Here is a 19,298-nt window from a genome sequence, read left to right as displayed (position 1 = left end):
ATATACAAACTACCTTAATCATGTCAAATCTTGTATTTAACCGTTCTTTATTGCAAAAGTAAGATGCTAAAATATACAAACTAATGATAATACAATGCTCTAACTGGTCCTCTTAGTTGAGTTCTTTGAACCTGCAAAGCCAACACATTAAAGAAACATAGTAAAAACTTTTTTATGAACAAACCTGATATAATAAAGCTTTTACCCAATATATTTATAAGATAAAAATACAAAAAGTTAAAAACGATGAAATCAATTACAAGTAAGGATTAAAATAAAAACCTGTTAAGAAAGAGCCATCTGCAGGAGGGATATTTGAATCAACATGTATTTTCTGATGGTTTCAAATTTTGAATTATCCGAAATTCAGGGAATGAGATAGAATTTGTTGAGAAATATAAGGATTCAAAACACATGTTAAAATTTAATATTATTTTATTGATGACTACTTGTACTATTAGCTTAATGATTTGAACGTCTTAAAAAAATAATATTATTATATTGAATCTATTTTTAGAAATAGTGAGATTTTTTTTATAAGATAGTAAAGATATATATATATATATATATATATATATATATATATATATATATATATATATATAGATATATATATATATATATATATATATATATATATATATATATATATGTTCTTTTGAGATTAAAAATAAAATAAAGAGCTTGTGATTCAACCTCGCCACATATTTCACATCTGTCGTTCTAACCCTCCGGCGTACCGGTGTGGCAAACCTGTTATAATCATAAATGATTATATAACACCACTCATTCCTTTCTCCTCCGTTACCATCCCCAGCACCATAACTGTCACCACTACCATCACCTCTGACACCAACCGACCCCACCACTGTCACATTCGTTATTTATACCACTACCACCACCACATTTTCTGCTAACAACTGTCATAATCATATATGATTACTCAATCTGTGAACAGATATATATATATATATATATATATATATATATATGTAGAACCATTTATGATTAGGCATACCTTGCTATTGTCGGTACGGTGGAGCTCATTGATTCACTATCTATGTAGCAAGTCCCAATCAACAACCGAGTTCGTAGATATTGCTCCTCCACCATCAATCGTCTCCGCTTTTGATCTCTACAAATACGGTTCATGGGAGATTCCTGCCTTCCAGTTATATTTTTTTCAAGTATATACATCTTATGCATAATATATAACTCATTCTAGCCTGATTACCGATGAATTCTACCGTAAACCTCTTCACGAATCGCATTTTTGTACTTCTAATTGTTATCTCTCATTTTTATTGTTTTAATAACCAATTCATCTAATTCCATTCTCAAAATTAGAAGAATGGGGATGAATGATTCGGATTGATCTACAAGTTAGGGTTTTGTAGGATGACATTTTGAACTCGGTTTAGCTTAATTTTTATTAAAATCCATGCTCTTAATATTAAATTTGGCTTTGATTGAATCGATTGGGTTTTACTTTTACTTGCTTGCAGCTTATCATGTAATATTTGAGTTCATGAATTACACAATCATCACCAGTTCTTGCAAAGGAACACATTACCATGTCGATCTCTTATAAATGAGTTCTTGAAAACATGAAGATTATATTAGTTGTTGTTATTCACTTGAAAGGAATGACTCTACAAGACATAACATATATAATACCAAAAATAGTTTCCATTCTGATCATTTTAACAAATTTTTTGCTCACTTGTTTAAATTAATGCCCAATGGTGTGTCCAATTTATGTAAATATTCAAATTTCAAACTTACAAACTACAACTCTACAATAATGATGAACACTGACAAACTGTAACAGCCCAAAAACCAGATAAAATTTTTCATTTTAAAAATAGGAATTACAATCATAATTTTTTTCCAAATATCCATTACATCCTATCATGTCAAAATATTAGAGTATCAATATCAATAGATGCGGAAAATGTTGGAGAGTGAATGATGCGTCATCAAGCCGGACCCTTACCCTTAGTGCCGGAAGTACCTGAAAATAGTCAAATAAACTATAAGCAAAAGCTTAGTGAATTCCAAAAATATCACATAACATACAACCAGAAAATATCATGCAACATACATATAGTTGCCATGGGCTACCCCAATGGTCTTTACCTAGAATGCCATGGGCTCCCCCCATGGTCTGACATCCAAGTGTCATTAACTACCCCCATGGTCTGATATCCAAGTGCCATGGGCTACCCCCATAGTCTTCTTACAAGTGTCGCGGGCTACCCCCACGGTCTTCAGACAATTAAATACGTAACAATCGTCAATCCACATGTCAAATAATGGGCTGAAATTGGTGCCTTCGACCCATTGATATACTGATAAGACTCACCTCAGATTGCTGATAAAAATACTGCTCGGCTACCAGTCCGAAAATCTCATACGGAATATGCACAAGTTAACCTAATTAAAATTAAGTTACAAACTCAAGGCATAAGCCAAAACCCTAAGTACAAACTCCTCCAATAAGGCCCAAAAATCTTTCTTCTTTAATGGGCCTAACATCCATGGTCCAAAACAATAATGGGCCACAAGGCCTAAAAGGCCCAACCATGCCACCTATGGGCCAATAACAATTACAAAGGCCCAATTACTCTAATAGATCCAGGCCCAAGGTTAAATAGGGCCCAAATGGATCAAAAGCCTAACGTAAGCCCAAAACTCACCTGAAGCGTACGCCCAACGTACATCATTAGTACGCTTAGCGTACTAGGTCCTTAGACGATACGTGCAACGTACAAACTAGTATGCCTAGCATACAAGTTGTTTTGCATAAATAGCCATTAAGTTCTTAATTCATGTATCCACTTCGTCCAATTCCATATCTTGGTCATTTTAAAGGTCCTAGGGCATAAAGTTGGCAACTTAATGCCTTTGCATGCCATATGGGAACCCAACACCTCATTTAATCCATTAAGACTCCCTTTAAGATCTTAAACTCATGCATCGTGCCATAACAACCATCAAGTTAGCATTTTTATGCTTTTAACATGCCAAAGGAACTCAAATCTAACCTTTCTAACCTTTGGAGTTGCTCAAACTCACAAGAGAGGATCCATGGACCAAAAATGGACTTAATATCAAACCTTAACTCAAACTAGCAAAAGGATTAGCAAGATATGAGCTTTTTACCTCCAAAAGCTCCTCAAGATGTTCTAGATGCAGGATCTAAAAGCTCTTATTCATCTAAGATTTTCTCACCTCCTCCTTCTCCTTGCAAACACACCAAAAAGGGTTACTTTTGGTACCTTCAAGCTCAAGGATCACTCTCAATGGTAACTAGGGTTTTAGGGACATTTAAAGGCAGTGGAAGCTAGCAAGGAAGATGGTCGAAGGTCATAAATGAGCTTAAATAGGGCTCAAGACTGAGAATTAGGGTTTTAGCCTTTGGCCTCGTACGCCTCGCATACGAGCCTCGGCTACCTGATGCACATACTTGTGGACGCTAAGCGTACATATATGTACACTTAGCGTATGGAGGGTCCTCTTTTGCCAACTTTAAGTACATCAAGGAATTAAAATGAAATACCTGGATTTGGATGTTACATCAACTTTAACTATCAACATAACAAAAGATTTTGACCCCAAAATTTCTTACTAAATTTGTATGAGTTATGTTGAATGATTCATTTTTGTTATACATATGCTTACATTGCTGATGTAAAAGATCAAACTTTCTTAATTATGTAGACTTAGGCTACTTGATCTAGTTGATCTTCGTTGGAGATACATGTGAGTTTTTTTCCGTTTAATGTTTAGACAACTAATTTCTTAATGAGATGTAAAATTATGTATATACTATATAAAGCTTCACCGGTCCATTATATCATTGGAATTGTGAATATGTTTTGACATATGAAGTTTGATTATGTTTTTCTTTCTGATTTCTTTTGAAGTGAGTCTCCAAAAAATGCAAATGATACATCTGTATTTTAGAAAAAGGTTCAAATGACTTAATATTTCTTGCGTGCATCTCCATATTTGTGAAAATGTACTTATAATGATGCTTTGATTGGATTAGCTTGCAGTAGAGTGAATTTTTGCTCAGCTTGTATTCGCTTTGTGCAGTGTAGTCCAACTGATGGACTTACAGGTTTGGCTGTTCTACAATTAGTCTATCCTTTATCCTTGCTAAGTTATGCCATGTTGTTCTAAAATGTGATATGCTTACTGTAATTGCAAAAAAAAAAAAAAAAAAAAAAAAAAAAAAAACCCTCTAGAGTAGGCTTGAACATTTTGTATTTGATTGGTTGATCAATGCTGAAAGGCAAGGGAAAGTCGTTTCCAGAAGTTTCAAGATACCTTTTGATATATCTAGTTGATGTTTTCATTGATTTCAAATGGAATATTATAATTAGAATTATGTCATGTAGTATTGTGTGTATTTGATAATTATGTTGATTACAAGGTTGTAAGTCAGGTTAAATATCCTTTATTGGCTAATTTGAAGGGGCTCCTTCTATACCTGACTGAAACAACTCACAATCACCACCCATGAAGTCTGTAGGTGAAACACAGTCTTTCTCCCCCAAGTCTAGATGGATGCATGTTATTCGAGGTATGAAATTAGATCTAAGGATGATCTGGTTTCTACTTACATGAACATGGAGAACCAAACAAATCTTTTCTTTAAACGAAAAATGAATCGATTAATGTTTTTTAGTGATTAATGCATATAAGTTTGAGAAAAAAAAAATCAAACTTATATGATTAAGCCTTGATGACATAGTGAGTATCATTGTATCTTATTGAAAATGATATTTCAAAAATATAATAAATATTTTATACCTCAAATTGTGACGTGTCAAAGAACTACTTGTGAAGGTATATAAATATTGTAGACCTTAAATTCTGCGTTTGTTGTGTATAAATTTGAAATAAGCTTACTAATTTAGCATTCCTTGGAAGTGGAAAAAGACAAACAAATATGGATAAGTAGTTCATTTATAGACACTAATAATTGTATGAAACATCAATAAATATTGAGTTATTAGTATTTTTAGTTAATCATAACGTATATTATGGTTTTTAGAGAAATACTATTAAATTTAATTTTATTATATCATAATACTACGATAAATTGTAAGTGATCTAATAATTTTAATATCTTTAATGAATAAGATCCAATTAATTGTTGTTTATTATTATTATTATTATTATTACTTTTTTAAGGCGAAGAAACTTATTAAAAGGGTTTAATCACATGTGATAAATACATGATACCAACTAACAAATTGAAATCAAGAAAATTAATCATATCCATATAAATCATACGTGATTTAATACATATATGTGTTAGGTTTTGGTTCAAAAATAGTTTTAAAAGCTTTAATAATATGATAACGGAATACTTTAATTTTGAAGTAACATAAATATTTTATACTCACCAATGATCTTCTTGAAAGTTATAGAAAGATTGAAACATCAACCAAAGAAAATGTGAAGAAATAACAACCTTTGTAGTTCTTTGGGTCCTCTTGGGAGGCTTGGAAGTTGATGAAGAATGTGGAACCTTTGAGACACCAACAATGAATCAACTTGATGTAGATGCTAGTCCAAAACTCTTAGACCCTTAAGCTTTAAGTTCATAACCAATATGAACTTAAAGAAGGCTTGAAGATGCAAGTAACTTCAAGTTTTCTAACCAAAACTAAAGAGAATGATGGAGAAGAAACAAGTTTCGGCGTTGCATCAAAGAAGAGAATAAGCACCCTTAGCCAAATGCAAGCCTCATGTTTATATGCAAAAAGTGAAGGTATTAACCATTAGTCATTTGCACTTTAAGCAAACTTTTCCCCATTTTCATAAGCATGTCCCTCATGCCTTTAAAGCATGATTAAACAAATCATACGCTTCTTTTTATGAAAATCTCAAAATTGCATAAAGAAGAAGAGTTTGTTTATATTTTATAAACTGAAAGTTTATAAGTGTCACACCCCCAAACCTGAACGGCGGAAATATTCGGGAGCGGAGGACGTATCATAACAATGCATAATAGTAAAACAAGCATCAACATCATCCAATGCATTAATAATATAGTTAATACAAGTGTGTTCTGAATGTATTTGTAAGACACCAAAAATATGAATACTAAAATAAAAGACGAGTCTTGAACATGCTCCGTCTTCTCAAAACCTGGTCCAGTGTATCTGTCTACTGGTGATCTGAGAATACAAATTATTTTGAAATAGAGGATCAACATTTAAGCTGGTGAGTTCATAAGTATTTTAGTGTCAAATGTTTGTATATGTTTGATGAAAGTGTTTGTAAATGTTTGTATCTCCTAGAAAATCCTATATTTTCTACTTATCATGAAATGTAGCCTTCTACCAAGACCCGAATGTTCTGCATGTTGTTTGTTTGTAAAAGTGAGTGTTTTCCCAAATATGACTATCATTACCAAAATTTAGTTTACATTTCCGTTTATGTGAGAAGATCACAATGTGAATGCAATGGGAAAAATAAAGATGTGTTGTAGCATTGTATATAGTAACTATCGTTGTACTAATTACCTTAAATCAATTGTTTAATTAAGGTAAAATGTGATATGATTGTAATCATGCTTGATCGACTAGTAAAACACGACATTCGAAGACGTCGAAATGGTATGACATTTGAAAGTTCACGTTTGGTTTCTAGAAAATCCGATATTTTCTTATAAAATGAGTTATGAATCGTTGTTTGTATGAAATGAATGTATTGAACCAGGAAAATCATATATTTTCCTAAAAGTGAGAAGCGGTCTTAAATTCCCAAGATTGTAACTTGTAAGCAAATATATCATGCTTAAAATGATGATGTATAGTTTTTTTAGTGAACAAAACTATAGGAAGCTTGTATTTTCACGTAAAAATAACTGAAATATTACTTTTCCCGTAAAAACATAATATCATAATAATTGTTTATCCTATGAGTTGTCATAACCGTACTATGATGGATTTGCCTGTAGCAACGTTCTTCAGACGTCGAAATGTTATGACACTTGTCACCCTTAACCTGCCGGTCCGGCTGTAGCTAACAACCAGGGTGCGGGATCATCAGTCCGTATAGATCTATACACACTTATCACGTTCTCCGAACGGATACTCTGGTTATAAAATAGGGCTTTCTTGTATACCTTGATAGGTACGATGAAGACGAATGACTCACATATTATCAATTAAGTCACATATTTTTGAAATTAATGTGTTTATGTCCGAAATGATTACCCTTTTTACTATGTTGATAAAGGCATAACAATGATTTGTATTTTCTTATATATATATATATATATATATATATATATATATATATATATATAAGTAACGTTATAGTTCAAATGTTTACCCTTGTCAATATGTGTTATGCAAACATATAAATAAAGCATATTTGTATTTACAAACATATTTCATCCCGAGAGGGTAAAGTGGTATCATAAGATGTTTTGCATGCTAACCTTTTCATATGATAGTTATAACAACAACAAGGAATGTATAGTAAAAGATTGATGTTTTCACACGATTTTAACCGTGTGTTTACTTGTATTCCCCCTTAAAAGTGTTTAAAAAGCGTTTGAAAAGCATTTAAAAGTGTTGTGATAGGGGTATGAACTCACTTGGTAAGAAGAATGACGATTTGATGAAGACGATGTTTAACTCGGGCAGCACTTTAACTGGAAAGAAGCAAGTTTCTTGGGAACTTCAGGACTTCGGGCTTTCGTCAGGGCTTGGACACGTAACTGGGGCGTCGGGGTAGTCTCGGGATGCTTAACACAGAGTAAAAGTAGAAAGGAGAGTAGAATTGAGCAGCCTAAACCCGAGACCTTCGGTTTCAATTTATAGGGTGGGTTTTTGGAGTTCACATCATGAACTTGGGGTGGTTCACATCGTGAGTTTTGATCTTATCCCTTTCGTAGACTCGACGTCTGATAGCCCGTGTCTAGCACACATCAGTCACTAGCTCACGTCGTGAGTCTTCTAACAGTGTGGGGTTTCGTGTCCCGAACTTCAGAAATTAATATCTCTCGCATACGAGTTCCGATTTTGATGTTCTTTATATCCACGTGTAGGTGAAATTATGCTATACAACTTTCATTTAGACTCCGTCGACTAATTTTGACTTTATTTTTTATATTATATTTTTAAAAGGTCGGGACTAGAAAAGTCTGTTAAAAATCCATAACTTCTTCATCTGATGTCCGTTTTCGTCTGTCTTTTTACCATTGCACTACTATTGTCGAGGTCTTCGATTCTTGTTTAGGTTACGTCGGCTAAAAGTCGTTCGAGCTCTATTTCAAGTTTTTAGCTGTCTATTGCTATATCCGAAACTTTAAAGAAATCATAACTTCCTCATACGAAGTCAGATTTTGAGGTTCTTTTTATGTACGTTTACTACGGTTTAATGTATAATAATTTTTATAAAAAACAAATCTTAAATAATTTGAATTATATTAAATACTAAGAAAAAAACGAATAAATTAATTGTTTTTATTGTTTTCTAAATTAGATTTACAGATGTATAACATAATTTTTTTTTTCTTTCATAAAATTAGGCTTATACATATAAAGTGACCAAAGATATGGTTAAAAAGGTAAATTCGAACATATCTAAAAAAATAAAATTTTCACAAAGCCTAATTTAACTGTATAATTGTAAACATACGCAAAGTGCGGGATTACGTCTAGTTGTCAGTAAAAGGTACCGATTTATGTTCTTCGTTGTAATGTTAATATAGCACATATGTCATCATTTACGAACAAGCATATTACACAAGATATCGTATCATTATGTTTGGTCAATTTCATTGGCAAAGACATGTTCAAAAAAGTTATTGATAAAGATATGAAAAATACGAAAATATATATATACATAGACACAACGTAAATTCTAAAATATTTTAACCATATAATTGTTTTCTAACGAAACGCACGAAGATTCACCTAGTAAGTTAATAACCATAGTACCTATATGTAAGTGTGGGATTTACTTAATATAACTTTCATAGTCAATGATATCATCAAACAGGTTTAGATTCTAGATTCAAAATTACGTAAGATAAGCCAATTTGACTGCCGCTCAGGCTTTGCAAATGAGAAGTTGATTAAGTGGTTTTTAGGGTGATGAAATTGTGTCCGAATAAAATAGAATATACACTATAAAATAAAGATATCTATTCAAACACAAATAAAAATTGTGACTTTTCTTATAATAATAATATCTGACATTTGGCATATATTCGTGAGAACCTACTTGTCAAATACATTTGAAATTTTGAATCAAACAATTTCTCCTTACAAATACATTCCTCTCATAATCAATGATATTATCAAAAGGTTTACGCACTAGATTGGAAATTACCTAGGACCGGTTGGTGGTAGGAACTAGAAAGTGTGTTGAAATCGTGTCTTGATTTCGGCATCTAAATGAAATACAGATGAAACTTTAAGGGTGGGATAAGTAATATTTCAAGAAAGAAGGTCTACTTCATGATTGTGACATACACCCTCACGAGTCACGAGTATGCCTAATGAGACTTCGTACGTTAGGAGTTGACTAACGCGCTTAAGTCATCTTTATTTTTATTTTTATTTTGTAGGTTTACAATATTATTATTGAGATATTCAAAAAATGTACATTAGAAATGATAAGGTGCCTCTCTACAACCAACGTTTTAGGCATGTGTAAAAATGACCATCCAATACGAAATGATCTATTTCGGACGAGGCCAATTGATTTCTGACTAACTTTCTATCTCATCAAACTACATTTATATGACAAAAATGTTACATTTCGGATTTCAGATTAAGGAGTAATAATTTCGGACTTTGAAGATGGTACTTTTACATAAAAAGGTATTTCGGATAACTAATCTCTAGCACTTATTCGCATGAATCATGGCGATGCATTCTTGTCTAAGTAGCTCGAGCTCCCAAAACGTAGATGCTATCAGATAAATTATTTTTTCTAATTATTTTGTGCCAAAATTCAAAGAATTATGGTAAATTCCAAATAGTTTATTAAAAAGTAGTAATTATAGCTTCGATTGCATCTTTCTTAAACCGAGAGATCGTTAGTGATTCAATACAATCAAACACTTTAGAAAGTGTCTGCAAAACAAGCAACGAACAACAATACCACCCAACAACATATATATATATATATATATATATATATATATATATATATATATATATATATATATATATATATATATATATATATATATATATATATATATATATATATATATCAAATACTACGACATTAAAATGCAATTTTAATGCAAAAAATAACCAATTCGAATGTAGTTTTGAACTTGTAGACACCCGATAATAGTAGACTACTCTAAATTAAGACCACATAAACAAATAGAAACCATTCGCATTCGGGTCCAAAATGCACAATTCTGAAGTTGGGGAGTCATTTTTGTGAATTGCAATTTTTTTGGTTATTTATTATAATCCTATAAAGACATGTGATTATTTTTTGTGAATATCCTATGTTTATTTGACTAAATTTACAAGTCATTAATTGTTATTTAATTTTAATATTAGGAAACCACTGATGGTGATTCATATTGTTTTAGGTTTTACATAGAAAATACCATTTCATAGTCAAACGTGGTGACATAAACATATATTTATTAATTTAATATATAAAAATGCAGTATATGCCAAATCTAACCAAAGGTATTTGTACAAGTCTCATAACTGTAGATCCGTTATTAGTCATACCAACTGATAAATACTAACAATAATACATTTATGCCGACGAACAAGTCTACATGGAGATATTCACCAAAGTTTTGATTAGAAACAAATTCTCACGCTTAAATTATTAAAACTACACAAAAGCCCCTCAAGTTTCCTCTTTTGCAATTTAAAATGGACCAGGAAAGTAAATCCCTCATGGCATCCATTTACGCAAATCTTCAAAGCATTATCACATGAGTGTTCACAACAATAAACTCTTATATCCCCTAGATCTATTGAAATCCTGATTTTTATGATAACAATTCATGGAGAAAATGCCACCAAATGAATTAAGATTTAAAATGTTATTTTTAAATAAAAGATGGGTTTTATTGTACAAATTATAAAACCTAAAGATAACATTTAAACAAGTCCCCATAGATCTATTTCATGGTCATAATTGAAAGCGTCAAGTTGGTTTTTTGTTGATTGTCTTTGACCCCTCACCTACTTTGTTTATTTAGCATCTTCTTCATACTTCCAACTTGTGCATAGTTTTCTTCCCAAAACACTAAGAAAAGAAAACAAAAGAGAGCCATGGGAAAAAAGTTTGATGCGCTAATTGGCCGGAAATTTAAAACCTCTAAGCTTAAAACCACCCTAAACCTTGCCATCTCCCGGCTCTCACTACTCAAAAAGCATCGCCTTGCAAGGTTTACCATCGCCCGCTCTGATATCATCCAACTCCTCCGCCTTAACCACCACCAACAAGCCCTCCTTCGGGTATATTTTATATGTCTGTCTATCTGTTTGTCTGTTTATCTATTTATTCATCTGTCTATCTATCCATCTATTTGATTATAACAAACATGGTTTTCATTGAAAAAAGTTTCAAATTATTTATGTAATGGTGTAATTGTGATAGGTTGAGCAAGTGATCAAGGACCAAAACATATTGGATGTGTATGACATGATACATGGCTATTGCAATCTCCTCATACAAAGGATCAACTTCATAGAACAAGCCAAGTAAGTTGTTTTTTTCTTTCTATTTTCTCACTTTTCATAAACAAAAGAATGATGTTTTACTTACTTAAAAACTTTTTGTTTTTTTTAGTGAATGTCCAAAAGAATTGGAAGAGGCGGTATCAAATCTATTATATGGGGCTCCAAGATGTGGGGAGTTTCCGGAACTTCAAAAGATTCGTGAGATTTTAACAAGTCATTTTGGAAAGGAATTCGCTGAGGGTGCTAGCGAGTTACGTAGAAACTGTGGAGTTAGTCAAATAGTAAGATTGTTATATTAAAAAAAATTATAGTTGTGTTTTTATACAATACGAAGGTTTTGTTACTTTAATAACTAATTAAAGAATGTTTAATTTTATTGTTTTAGATGATACAAAAACTGTCACCCGCACAATCGACTTTGGAGTGCAGAATGAAGATACTTACGGATATTGCCAAAGAGAATGGTATAATTTTGCAACTAGATATATCTACTCCCGAAATAAGAAAGGTTTGTAGAGAAATGTAATTAAATTAACAAATTTCATAAGAAAAAAATGTTAAAATTCGAATCTATGGTTGTAGGAGAAAGTGGTGGTGGAAAAGAAAATTGAAAAGCAAATGAGTTTCTCTGAGGCAAAAAATTATAAAGAAGCAACAGATGTTGCACAAGATGCATTTGAATCAGCGGCTTATGATGTAATTGCCGCCAGAGCAGCGGTGGAACTTGCTCGCAGAGCAACGGTGGAACTCGCTCGCTCAGAGTCATTTGTTTCTGATGGTTCGGATTCAAACTCAGACGTAAATGAATTATTTCATTCTGCTAAAGATTATATTATTTCACAAGGACAGCAAGTAAACATAGAAAATAAGCTAAATTCTACAAGGATCAAACGATTGAATAGGCAATAACCGGTGGAAGTAGCTTATCATTTTTCGCAAGGTTTTTTTTTTCTATTTATGGTGGTAATTAAATGCTTTTTGGTATCTAAAAATATAGGAAATTTTACAGTTTGGTATTTTGTTGGAATTCAGGATGTTTTGTAAAGCTTGAAATAGAAAATATTCAACATTGCATTTTTACTATTATTATTAGGTTTATTTGTAATAGCACATGTATATTTTAGAATTATTATAATTGTATCTTTTGATTTAGTCTTTTAGTCAAATACTCTTAGCGTTTGAATAGGAGAGAATATCTCTCATTCAACAACTCTTTCCTTGTATATATGTTATTGTATATTCGTGAGTTTCATATACAGAGAAATCAATTTCAATTCTATTCACTATATGGTATCAGAGCTCAATCTCGATTCATAATCCTCTTCTTCTCTATTTTTTTTTTCTCGTTTCTCAGCCCCTATGGCATCTGGAGCGCCTAATCTCCTCAATCTCGCTACTGCCACCGCCTCTACCCTAAATTTCCAGATCCTTGTTATCACAATCAAATTGGATCACAAGAATTACTCTCTTTGGTGTACCACCATTGTTTCGGCTCTTGAAGCTTTTGATTTGGCATCGGCAACTTCCGTACCTGCTGACCCAATTGTACCTGGCCCAACCATGCCATTGTCACCCACTGGACCCGCTCCAACTCTACACAATCCAAATCTAACTCCACAACCTAGCTCACCATCTACCCTATCGACATTCATCTCCAACAATCATACTTATCAACATTCGCATGTTCCTTCCAGAGCTCATCCTGATACGACAACCTCAATTTTTCGTCCATCTGACACCACTCAGCATCCCATGGTAATCAGGGCTCGCACAAACTTACTCAAACCAAAAGCTCTTCTTGCCAACACGTCACAGCCTGTTAATATTGAGCCGAGCACTTTCTCTCGAGCAAACAAATCCAAGTGTTGGCGAGATGCCATGAAGGCTGAATATGATGCGTTGCTCAACAACAACACCTGGTCTCTTGTTCCATGCCCCACTAACTCTAACATTGTTGGTTGTAAGTGGATTTACAGGCTAAAGAAAAGATCGGATGGCAAAATTGAAAGACATAAGGCAAGATTGGTGGCTCAGGGTTTTAGTCAAGAGGCAGGTATCGATTACTTTGACACCTTTAGTCCAGTAATCAAACCCACAACAATTCGGTTAGTATTGTCTATTGCTCTTTGTAAGGGGTGGAGAATACACCAATTGGACATCAATAATGCATTCCTAAATGGTGATTTATCTGAAGTGGTGTACATGAAACAACCAAAAGGATTTGAAGATCCAACGCACCCCAATCATGTATGTAAGTTGCATAAGGCGTTATATGGCCTTAATCAGGCACCCAGAGCTTGGTTCACAAAACTAAAAACCTATCTGGTCACAAATGGTTTTCGTGCTTGTCAATCTGACACCTCTCTCTTTGTTCATGTTACATCAACAGTCACCATCTATGTTCTAGTATATGTTGATGATCTGATTGTAACAGGAACAGATGACTATTCTTTCAAACTTTATTGGTCATCTCCACTCTATGTTCTCTCTGAAAGACATGGGTAATCTACATTACTTTCTTGGCTTGCAAATTCAGAAAACCAAGTCCGGACTGACGGTATCTCAGGAATCCTATATTACAGACATTCTAAACAGAAGCAACATGTCATTGTCGTCTCCAGTTACCACACCTTCTAATCCAAACACTCGTCTCATCAAGGAGGGTGATCCATTCTCAAATCCAAAGCTTTATAGACAGATTGTGGGTTCCTTGCAATATGCCACCATTACGAGACCTAACATCTCCTATTCCGTAAATCGTGTCTGTCAATATATGCATTCTCCAACATTTCAACATTGGCAAGCTGTCAAACGTATTCTCCGCTATCTAAATGGCACCAAACATTATTGCCTACATTTCAAAGCTACGAATGCCAAAGGATTACATGCTTTTTCTTACTCCGGGTGGAATTCTGATCGCGATGACAGTCATTCTCAATATGGCTATGTTATCTTTCATGGAACTAATCTCATCAGTTGGACGTCACGCAAGCAAAGGGTGGTGGCACGTTCTAGTACTGAAGCAGAGTACCGATCACTAGCATATACAACTGCTGAACTTCTTTGGCTCCAACAATTGGTTGCTGATCTTCAAGCTCCTATCACAGCTCCACCATTACTCCTTTGTGATAATGTAGGAGCAATCTTCATGACAAAGAATCCAATGATAAGCACTCGTTCAAAACACATAGCTTTAGATTTTCACTTTATTCGTGAACACATGGAAACTGGACAACTAAAAATTTCTCACGTTTCATCTGCCGATCAACTAGCGGACGTCTTCACTAAAGCACTGGGAAAAGCTCGTATGCAATTTCTAAGATCCAAGCTTCAAGTTTGTCCCGGTCTTGAGCTTGCCGGGAGGTAACAGCACGTGTATATTTTTGAATTATTATAATTGTATTTTTTTGATTTAGTCTTTTAGTCAAATACTCTTAGCGTTTGAATAGAAGAGAATATCTCTCATTCAACAACTCTTCCCTTGTATATATGTTGTTGTATATTCGTGAGTTTCGTATACAGAGAAATCAATTTCAATTCTCTTCGCTATAATTTGTAAAGCTTGAAATAGAAAATATTCAACATTGCATTTTTACTATTATTATTAGGTTTATAATATTAAATTTTTCATCAAGACAATAAAACAAGATGCTCAAATCCAATATAATAAAAGTTAAATTCAAAACCAAAACTAAAATTAAGTACATAATATCTTCCTACATATCTTTCTATCCATTTAAAATGATAACAAGTGTATTAAAATATTATTAATTTTATCCAACTATAAAACATGTCTCAATTTCATTGGATAGGAACATTAACCAAAGGTAGAAAGGTATTTAATTCCTCTTAAATATATATTAGATTATTAGTTGTTTATAGTCAATAAAAGACAAGGATTGATCGGGTCTCTTTCCATACTCTTATGACCATAATTTTGCATTTTGATCTTATCCTCGAAACACAACCCAATCAATACACGGAGCAAAATTTTGCAGAAATGGTCCCTGTGGTTTGCTTAGAATCGCAAATTTGGTCCAATCTTTAAAATAGTTGATAGATCATGTCTTTGTGGTTTAGAAAATTTACAGTTTTGGCCCTAGTCCATATCAAAAGACTATTTCACCCTTTAAAATTGAATTAGTGATCATGTCATGTGGTTTCAAAAAAATGACAGTTTTGGTCCCTGGTCCATATCAAAATACTACTTTTTACCCTTTAAAATTGAATTAGTGCTAGCAGTGGGACACACTATCAGTTTCTGAAAGGGTCCAATCTCTTAAAAGTTGATATATCATGTCCCTGTGCTTTCAAAAAATGGCAGTTTTGGTCCCTGGTCCATATAAGATTGAAAATGAAGAAAAAGGGGTTTCAAACTTTTAATATAAAATGTTTGCTCTTTTCTGAGTTTTTCAAATTATCATGTGGACCATTTATATATTTATATAATACTAAATGTCAAAAAGTCAAAATCATTAACAAATAACAATTAACAATACTAACAAAACTACTAATTTATAAATCTGATTACCTCATAAGCATAGCTGCTAGCCTCTGAGGCGTTTCTTTCCATGTGGCATTAAAGTAGAATATGTCTGCAAACTCACACCAATATCTTCATCATATTCAACACCAAGTTCCTCCTACACAAAAATAAAAAACCACATTAATAAATAATACTTAGGCTATTATTTAATATTTATATTTTTTTAAAGAAACAAAACCTTGAATTCCTTTGGGGTTTTGGGTGAATTTTCAGTAATTGTATCCCACACATCTTTAAACATTCTCTTTCTTTTTCTCCAATGACTTATTGCATCTGAGAAAGTTTTCTCAACAGCTTTTCGTTCTTCTGGGCTCACTAAAGTTACCCCTCCCCGTAATTTCGCCAATCTTTCTTCCATTTCCTTAACCTAATACAATTATAAGTATTAAAATCCAAATTAGTGAAAAAGGTCAAATTAGTCATTTAAAGAAAACCTGGATTCTTAGTTTTGCATCATTGGAAAGTATCTCTTCCAGTGTTAAGTTTGACTGCAAAGACTTTATTTCTGCAATAAAAAAGATTATCATGTAAAATAAATATACCAAATTATTGATTTAGAAGGTGTGGAATTGGAAAGATAAAAGATTACCTCCTTCAAGCTGACTGTTTGCTTTCTTTTGTTCTTCCAAGATTTGTTGTAATTTGGAATTTTCTTCCTTCATTTGATTAAGTTCTTCAGTGTTTGGAATCTGAAACTGATCTTGTCTAGCAAGGTATATTTTCTGTTTTCCATATTCTTTAAATGTTATTTTTCCACTATCAGCAAGAGTGTCAAGAGCTTTCTGTATTGCAGTCTTTTTCAGGTTAAATTTTTGCAAGAAATCAGCAACAGTTTGAGAGTTCAATGGTCTATTTTGCTGTAGAAATTAACATCATAAAAAGATATGAGAGAAAGAATCAAGAAATCAACATAACAGTTTGAGAGTTCAGTAGTCTATCATTTCATCAGTCAATGCTATCCTATTTTGAATGCCCTTTTGAACAATTCTTTTGGATATTCTCATAGACTCTTACATGTGATGTGACAGGGTTAAAATGCAAATTGTCAATTCATAGAGTTCCAACGTTAACAAATTTACACTGATATCAGACCTTAGTTTGCATAAACTATCTTGAACAAATTGGATTATCCATTTAGATAACTTTTTCCTTGAGTCTGTATGTTAATGCCTTTAAAGCCAGAAAAGTATAAAGGTTAAACATCAAATTCATGTGGGGAAAAACGAATCTACAAGCTGGATTAGAAGAAATCCTAATTGATATCATCTAAAACAAACTTGTGAAACACTGCCATGTTTGCAGTTCTAACCCTGAGCTACATCTGAAAGTTATTGGAAAACATGATTGTGTATTGTAAATGGTTCTTCGCAGTTTGGAAGAGCAGCTATGCATCAAAAGATCATGACAAATCACAAAAATGTTGTAGCTACAAAAATTCAACTGATAGTATCATATATCCGCAATACTTGCACCTCATGTCAGAAAGTTGAAGATATCCATATGGAAATTAAAACATTTTGTGTTAGTTGCAAAAACTCTGAAGCTATTGTAAGGGAAAATACTTATTTTAAAGCATGCAGATTGAAAGGATCCGTTGCAGTGCTTATAAAAAAAATCGATTAACGAAGTTGTAGCTACAAAAATTAAGCTCGGATACTGAATTTTACCTCGTTGACGAAGTTAAGCACGATTCCTGCAAATTATACATCGGCGCATGGTTTAAAAACAAATGGATGAAAATATGAACTTGAAGACTGAATTAAAAGAGATGAGATGTAATAAACCTTCGGCACTATCGGATTTGGGAGCCATCGGATCGATGTAGGGTTAAGAGTTTAGAGTATCGAAGAAGATGGAATAGCGCGGGAAAGTTTTCTGGGACACCTCAAATAGCACATCCGAAAATGGAAATGAAGGCGATATGGATTCGGGTGGATGGGGCTCCGAGGATGGAAACCACTTTTTGATCATTACTGAAAAAAATATTTATAGTTTCACCAAACCGGTTTTTTTCATTTTTATTGTATTTTTCAATTTTTCTTGTTGTTTTTATTGAATTTAAATATTAGTTTTTTTTTCATTTCAGTTTTTAATTATTTTTTATTTTTTTAAAATATAAGTTTTTTATTTTTTAATATATGTTTAACATGATATAAAAAAACACATAATTTCATGCATTATCATCAATTAAAATAAGATACTTTAATGAAATATGCTAGTATAATTGATTATTGTTATCCATCGCCAAAAAAAAGAGTAGATTTTTCTAGTTCCACTAGAAATTAATAATGATACAATGTTTTATTTTTAAATAATATCAAACCATCTTAATTGAACGTTTACTAAAAATGATAAGATAATCTTTTAATAAACTATGTTAGTCGATTTATGATTTTTGGTGTATTTCATTTATATTTTACAAACTTTAATATCTTTATAAATTTTAAAATTACATATATATCCATCTAAAATTATAAAACTTACATATATGTTCAAATTTATATTTTAGTTAAGACTAAATCAGTTTAGTGTTAAAAACTGATCAAAAATCTGAAAATCAAAATCTTCCTATTCTAATAAATAAATAAGTTTATTCTCCTATTGATAGGTGTAATAATATTAGAAATCCTCATTAATATTATATATCACCTATCATGCCACATGTCAACATATTAATTATCCATTTCAAATTTTAAAATTTAAATTTCTCTCTTTAATTACATTAATTAATATTTGATTCTTAATTTCAATTTTTAAATTTCACATTTTAATTACATTAAATTAATAACATTAGAATAAAAAAACAAAATAAAATCAATATATATATATATATTATAAGATGATATAATTTCATGTATTTATTTAAATCAATTATTATAATTTTATATAACTAAAAATAATATCTCTTAAATAATAATTTATTTAAAATAATTTATTTGAAATAATTGATCAATAATTTAAAATTTTTACTATGAAAAATTAATTAATTGTATAATTGTGGTTTCCACATGTTATAAACTAGTAATATAATATATTACTAA

General features: G+C 32.0%; 2 protein-coding genes across 4 annotated transcripts; one reads left to right on the top strand and one right to left on the bottom strand.

Moving 5' to 3' along the window:
* Positions 1 to 1,947: 1,947 nt before the first annotated feature.
* AHP2 (Tat-binding protein 1(Tbp-1)-interacting protein (TBPIP)) lies at positions 1,948 to 18,162 on the bottom strand. 3 transcript variants are annotated; one of them, XM_078970581.1, is made up of 7 exons: positions 18,042 to 18,162; positions 17,925 to 17,950; positions 16,847 to 17,114; positions 16,692 to 16,762; positions 16,436 to 16,624; positions 16,243 to 16,354; positions 1,948 to 2,014 (listed from the first exon to the last, which is right to left on the bottom strand). In XM_078970581.1, the coding sequence occupies exons 1-6, from the start codon at positions 18,067 to 18,069 to the stop codon at positions 16,259 to 16,261; spliced, it is 678 nt and encodes a 225-aa protein (XP_078826707.1). In that variant the 5' UTR covers positions 18,070 to 18,162; the 3' UTR covers positions 1,948 to 2,014; positions 16,243 to 16,258. The 3 variants fall into 3 exon arrangements, with proteins under 3 accessions (XP_078826707.1, XP_078826706.1, XP_078826705.1); XM_078970580.1 differs by lacking the exon at positions 1,948 to 2,014 and adding an exon at positions 6,029 to 6,197 and having other exon boundaries at positions 18,042 to 18,161; XM_078970579.1 differs by lacking the exon at positions 1,948 to 2,014 and having other exon boundaries at positions 16,067 to 16,354; positions 18,042 to 18,161.
* Positions 11,223 to 12,791, top strand: LOC145011427 (uncharacterized). The gene is made up of 5 exons (XM_078970146.1): positions 11,223 to 11,486; positions 11,629 to 11,732; positions 11,821 to 11,992; positions 12,097 to 12,219; positions 12,294 to 12,791. The coding sequence occupies exons 1-5, from the start codon at positions 11,301 to 11,303 to the stop codon at positions 12,618 to 12,620; spliced, it is 912 nt and encodes a 303-aa protein (XP_078826272.1). The 5' UTR covers positions 11,223 to 11,300; the 3' UTR covers positions 12,621 to 12,791.
* Positions 18,163 to 19,298: the final 1,136 nt, after the last annotated feature.

This window comes from Lactuca saligna, chromosome 8 (assembly GCF_052625555.1).
Source record: "Lactuca saligna cultivar CGN05327 chromosome 8, ASM5262555v1, whole genome shotgun sequence".
In the NCBI taxonomy this organism is placed as follows: Eukaryota; Viridiplantae; Streptophyta; class Magnoliopsida; order Asterales; family Asteraceae; genus Lactuca; species Lactuca saligna.
Note: the sequence above shows the minus strand (reverse complement) of the source record. Positions and strands in the feature narration are given on the sequence as shown.